This window comes from Mycetomoellerius zeteki, unplaced genomic scaffold (assembly GCF_001594055.1).
Source record: "Mycetomoellerius zeteki isolate Tzet28-1 unplaced genomic scaffold, Tzet1.0 scaffold64, whole genome shotgun sequence".
In the NCBI taxonomy this organism is placed as follows: Eukaryota; Metazoa; Arthropoda; class Insecta; order Hymenoptera; family Formicidae; genus Mycetomoellerius; species Mycetomoellerius zeteki.
In genome coordinates, this window is record NW_017257654.1 from 284,337 (window position 1) to 290,537 (window position 6,201).

General features: G+C 35.3%; 1 protein-coding gene across 1 annotated transcript; it reads right to left on the reverse strand.

Annotated features, from left to right (window-relative positions):
• Positions 1-1,518: 1,518 nt before the first annotated feature.
• On the reverse strand, positions 1,519-3,431 carry GatA (glutamyl-tRNA(Gln) amidotransferase subunit A, mitochondrial). Its single transcript, XM_018457565.1, has 2 exons — positions 2,828-3,431; positions 1,519-2,561 (listed from the first exon to the last, which is right to left on the reverse strand). Exons 1-2 carry the CDS (start codon positions 3,357-3,359, stop codon positions 1,531-1,533), a joined length of 1,563 nt encoding a protein of 520 aa, XP_018313067.1. The 5' UTR covers positions 3,360-3,431; the 3' UTR covers positions 1,519-1,530.
• Between the last annotated feature and the right edge of the window lie 2,770 nt (positions 3,432-6,201).

The following is a 6,201-nucleotide window of genomic DNA, read 5'->3' on the forward strand; positions in this document are numbered from 1 at the left end:
AGCGAGATGCTGCAATGAGTAACGAAAAGATTCTCTCTTTGACGAAACCACGCGAAATAGGACGATTATACGTCCCATTTCTCGTGGTTTCGTAGTCAACCTAGTTTTATACAACGATAAGAACCGGAATTACGTAATATAGCAAGAAAAGAGAATACAAAATTAGACAGCACACGTCTGAATAGGAACGTCCGAATATATGCACGATCCTCCGACATCACTTGCACCGCTATTACCAGAGAACGAAATAATATATATACAAAAAGAATACATTATTTCTGTTCTTTTGAACTATTTCCTTAAAACTCGGAGACCAATATCGCACTGAATTGTAAAAAGAAAAAAAAAAGATACATATGAATATCATTTAGTATTCAGTGCAGAGATGTTGAATGTCTCCTCGTTTATTCAACTTTTTAATGAATAATATAAGTAGATAACGTTTGAAATAATGAAGGAAAGGTTCATTTCGAGATAAGGAAATCTTGTACTTGTCTCAAAATAAATCTCGCCTTCACTATTTCAAATGTCATCTACTTGTGTTAAAAGAAAAATGTAATTTGACTAGTAATTTACTTATTCTATAGTATTTATTCCTATATAAATCATGTAATATTCGATTCTTTTATGTCGTACAATCTGCAATTATTTTTTTTATAATTGTGCAGCTTTTTGTATATATCGTTGAATTTCGCAACAATAAAACGTAATTGAGTTTATATAAATTAGATCCCCATGATAGATAATAAGATAGTCCCATTTCTTAATCTGATATGAATACAATAGATCGGACTGAAATGTTACAACAATCCAATTACGAAGCTACGTCGGTTACGTGAATAGATTTCGCATGCGTATATTGTCAGTTGTTTGTTCTCTGCTCAAATCACCCTCAGGTCCTCGGGAGATAATGAATTTCGAAATGTCAGAGTTTCGTCATGCAAGCTTCGACAATTCGCAATTAAAATAAGAATATATGATATATATCAGAAAACCGAGACGGAGATGGAAAGTAAATAAGTGCAAAAATTGGACATAAAAAAAGGCTGCATTGCCTTTAAAAATAAGAACTTAATGAAAAATTAATCTTTCAATAACATTTATTTACTTGGAAAAGTTTTTTCTCGCCTGTTTTTCAAACAATTAGTCTTATGAAGAGATCCACAATTTCGTCTTTGCATATAATGAACATTATAACGCGGTGAAACGAGACGAGGGTTGTTTGGTTGCAAAAGCAAACGCTATTACTCGACGAATAGAATTTCAGATACCTACGCTCGATGGTATACGGAAGTGTAACTTGTTTGCATTGCATGGCCTCAGGGTTATGCTACGCGGGAAAATCTATATACTAATTTTCGTTCTAATTGTACACGTAATACGCAAAGGTGAATATATGAAATCCAATTGTATAAGCTGGCAATTCGTATAAAATCGTAACAGATCGATCTAACGTGATATGTATGTATAACTCAAAAAAATGCAAGATTGATGAACCAAAGAAAATTCACTAATGTTTATAAAGTTATTTTATTCAAGTAAACATGAATTTTTCAATTCGAGTCTTGGAAATCGCACCGTCTGTTCGATCCACTTTGCCACGGTAAGTAGCCTCTGTTCATGAAAGAGTGGCGCCATTAATTGCAAGGACAAAGGTAGCTTATTGCGAGAGAGCATGATCGGTACATTAATCGCGGGCAAACCAGCCATATTCGCAGGTTGCGTACAATGATCCTGAATCAAGCACTGCGTCTGATTATCCAGTTGTACAAATTCGTCGTACCTCGGAGCTTCAGTCAGCGTAGTTGGAGTCAGCAGAAGATCTACATTATTATTCCACAAAACATCAAAGTCCTGCGCGATTAATCTACGCATCTTCATTGCTTTAATATAATATTTTTCGTAGTTTTCCGCCAAAAGAAAATAATTCCCGACTAGTATACGACCTTTGACCACGTTATTGAAACCCTCCGATCTGGTTTTCTTGTACAATTCGTGAGCCGAACTCCATTCATCGGCTCGGTGACCGTATTCTACGCCGTCGTAACAAGCCAAGTTGCTAGCTACGTCGCAGCGATTTAAAACTGAATAACATACTATAGAGTAATCGGTGTGAGGTAACGACACTGGGACGACACTGGCTCCTGCTTCTTTTAGAAGACAAGAGACCTTTTCCCAACATTCTGCAATTTCTTCACTTATGCCTTGTACTCCATACTCCTTTGGTATCCCAATCCTAAGATTACTAATGTCTATCGTTTCGGATAAGTTAATTGGAACATATTCTCTTTGTACAGTAGTAGGATCTGCTTGGTCGGGACCAGCTATGACATTTAAAATTAATACAGCATCGTCTACTGTTCTCACGAGAATACCAGGTACATCCATCGAATTTAGTAAAGGAATAAGACCATAACGTGATACCAAACCATAAGTTGGTTTCAAGCCGACTAGACCGCAATAGGATGCAGGATTGCGAGTAGAACCACCAGTATCAGAGCCCAAGGCTGCATAACAGGTACCTGTAGCTACTGCGACTGCCGAACCTCCACTACTGCCACCTAAGATGTATTTATTATATCCCAAAAAATTATCACTACTCAATAAACACAACAGTAACACAACATCAATGTTATAATTTCACATCAACGACGTAACTGTTACATACAGCATTGTATTGTAAGTATACATTATAAGTGCGAAATTATAATATTGATGTTATGTTACAATCAATTGTTATTTATTGAATAATGTACTCCTCAAAGTAAATTATGTAAATGAATAAAAAAGTGCACTAAACAATGACTAATAATTTGTGGCAATGTACCTGCTATGCGCCATGCATCTTTTTCATGGAGTTTTCTTGTAGTGACCTGCGAATCGTCAGACCCGTACGAATAAAATTGAGACAACACTTCTGAGCCCCATAAATTCTTTGTTGGTCCATAAAGCGAATCTACAGTGCCAGAGCCCATAGCGAACTCATCGAGATTAGTTTTGCCGATCAAGACAGCTCCCTGCGTCCTGAGCTTCTCGTAGACGGTGGCGTTGTAGCCCGGGGAAAAGTTTGCCAACATCCGAGAAGCACAGGTGGTAGGTTTACCCTTGACACAATAGTTGTCCTTAACGGCAATGGGAATGCCGTCGAGCTGTCCCAGTAACGAGTTTCTCTGTTGCCTCTCATCGGCGGCGCTTGCTTGCTCTCCAGCAACATCGTTCGTCACGTTGATATAAGGTTTTAAAGGCTCGACGATTGAAGTTAATTTAATGGAAGCCTTGCAGATCTCGGATGGTCGCACTGCACCACCATAGATCTCCCGACTGACTTCCTTGATCGGAATAGATAATAGCTTGTTCATCGTCCACTTTCTTTAGACGATAAACACATAACCTCAAATTAATGGCAATTGGCAAACAGAAATTGCTATCTCGCAAACAATTCTGCGAGTGCGAGACATTCTCGAATATTCCATATTCGAACGTATCTCTTAGAATCGAATCGAATATGGTTCAAATTCGGATAGTCGATAAATCGATTATTTATTATTCGATTTATACTCGAAACGTTTCAAACGTAAAGGTGCCTTTACATGGCAGCGTCAAGCGTCGAGCGTGAGAACATGCGCAGTGATATGTTTAATAATTTTACTGAAATTAAATTTAATGTACGAGATACACTATATACCACTGAATTAATTTCGCAACTTGACTTTAAAATATATAGCAATTGTCATTGAATCATTGATAAAATCATTGATAAAATTATTACTTCCATGAACTGCCCGAGAAAAAATGAAGAAGACTTCATTACATATATGTGGATCAAATTAGATCAAATAAGATCAAATTGTATCTGATGAGATTTAGTTTTTAGATATAATATTAGATCTTCAGAAATCTAGCTTGGCCTCACATGATCGATGTTATATCCATTAAGATCTAAATAGATAATCTGCGATATAAATAAAATACTATATTGAATATAAAGGAAGCATATTGTAAATCTACGAGAATATATTGATATGAATATTTAACTTTATACAATGAAACTAAATGTAATAAATATTAGATCTACAGAGATATATAATAATATCAAAGAAGATAAATTGGCGTACATATCTACAGAGATATAATAATATCAAAATAGATCTACAATCTTGGCCAAAGGTATAAGGCAGTAAGGCATAATTGCAATTTTGTCGCATTTTACGAAAAGTTAAGTATCTTGACGAAAAAAAATGTCAGAGGTTTTCAACTACGCATTTTAAAGCTTAAAAATATATTATATCTAATGAGATAAATGTTTATATATTAGGATATAAATAGATCAAAGTATATCTACATCGATCTACTTTGATCAGGTCAAAATGAAGATCTCTTAAGATCTCTTTTTAGATCTAATTAGATCTATATATAGTGAAATCTTCTTCATTTTTTCCCGGGTGACGAGAAAATCTGGGATTAATTCCGATCTTGCACAAAAATCTCCAACGGGACACCAAATTAGATTTTGCAAATGGATTTTACGGAAAAAGACGAGGAATAACTCTCCCCCCCCCATGATGAAAATTATTACGACTTTCCATCGGTACAAACCACTCATTCACTGGAATCTATCTGACTCGAGGAACAGCGATGAGGTCTTTGCATATAATAAATTAATCACTAAGAGATACTTGTAATTCTGTAATGTTAAAAATATAAATGTCAAAAAGCAAACGAGAAGTTAACATATTTAACCATTACGTCAGTCAAAGCTCCAATCTTTAATGACTTATTTAATAAATTTGTATACTAAATACAAAGAAAAATTGACGATTATTCTAAACATCAAATTTTTAATTAGAAGGCACTCAAAATTATTAATGACTTTTTGATATTCAAAATAAAATCCAAAAAATTAAAAAGAAATTTGAAAGATAAATATTTATCGAATTTATATATTAAATCAATAAATTTTTGTTATTATAAATTTTGTCAATTTCGTATAATTAACATCAATTACGCAACAATTTCATTTACTACAAGATATTATTATTAAGGTCGTAGTTCGTAATAGAATCTAGAGAAATAACATCACTGGCAACCGATATTGGGTAAAAATTAATTGGATATCGATTAATCGATCAGAGAAAATATCGAGTAAAAATATTCGCTTCAGCCAAAGAAAACATCGATGTATCGATTAATCGCTTAACATCGCTCATCCCTACTTTCAAGAAGACTAGAACTAAGGAGGATCAACTCGCGTGGTGGGGGTGAGTCAAAAAACGTCCGCGGCTATTCACACGATGTGCAGCGGCACTGCGCATTGTGTGAAAGTTCGATATAAGAGCGACAAAGTGACGATTATAGAACGATAGAGCGACAACTATATAGAGCGACAGAGAGGACTAATGAAGCGCAAGAGTGGGGGAAGTTATCCGTCGCCACTTTTTGCCTCACCCCCACTACCGCTATTGGCACGAGTTGATCCTCCTTAGGTTCTAGTCTTCTTGCCTACTTTTTAATTCCACCATGGTGCTAGGTACATAGAAGTGAGCTACCATTTGGCAACGCGTGGTGGGGGAAGAATGGGGGTAGTTTCCGATAGCTGTAGCTACAGCTATCGGAAACTAGAGTCCTAGATATCAGAGAAGCGCAACCGGTGTTCCGCATTCTGATTCGCTGTTACAGTCACGTGGCTTGGCAGCCATTTATAATACTAGTGACATACTTCTATTTCATTTTATCCTACAATTCTATCTCACATTATCTTACACGTTCTATCCTAGGCAAATGAAAGTTTTATGTTACCATTTTTTATGCGTAAGTTTAAACATTTTAATTGCATATAATGATATATATGTGCTTTGGCACATAAGATTATTGTTTAATCTTTTAAAATATTATTTACATAGGCTGCTTTCCTTTTAGGAGACACAAATCGACACAGTATAACACTCAAACACAGTTTGTCACACATACTCTGACTCTCCTCTCGAGCAGAGGCGAAGTGTGTCGAGTTTGGTAAAAAATTGTAAATGGAAAAAATTAAAATATTTAATAAGTTTCCTACTTCTTTCCACTTCAGCAAGAATATCTTCCATTTGAACTGAGACTGGACTGCAACTTTTGCTGATTCCATTTATTTCTCCATCAATATTACATATGTTTTTGTAATTATAACTCTCTTTACTGTTGCTGCAGAATTGTTCTTGA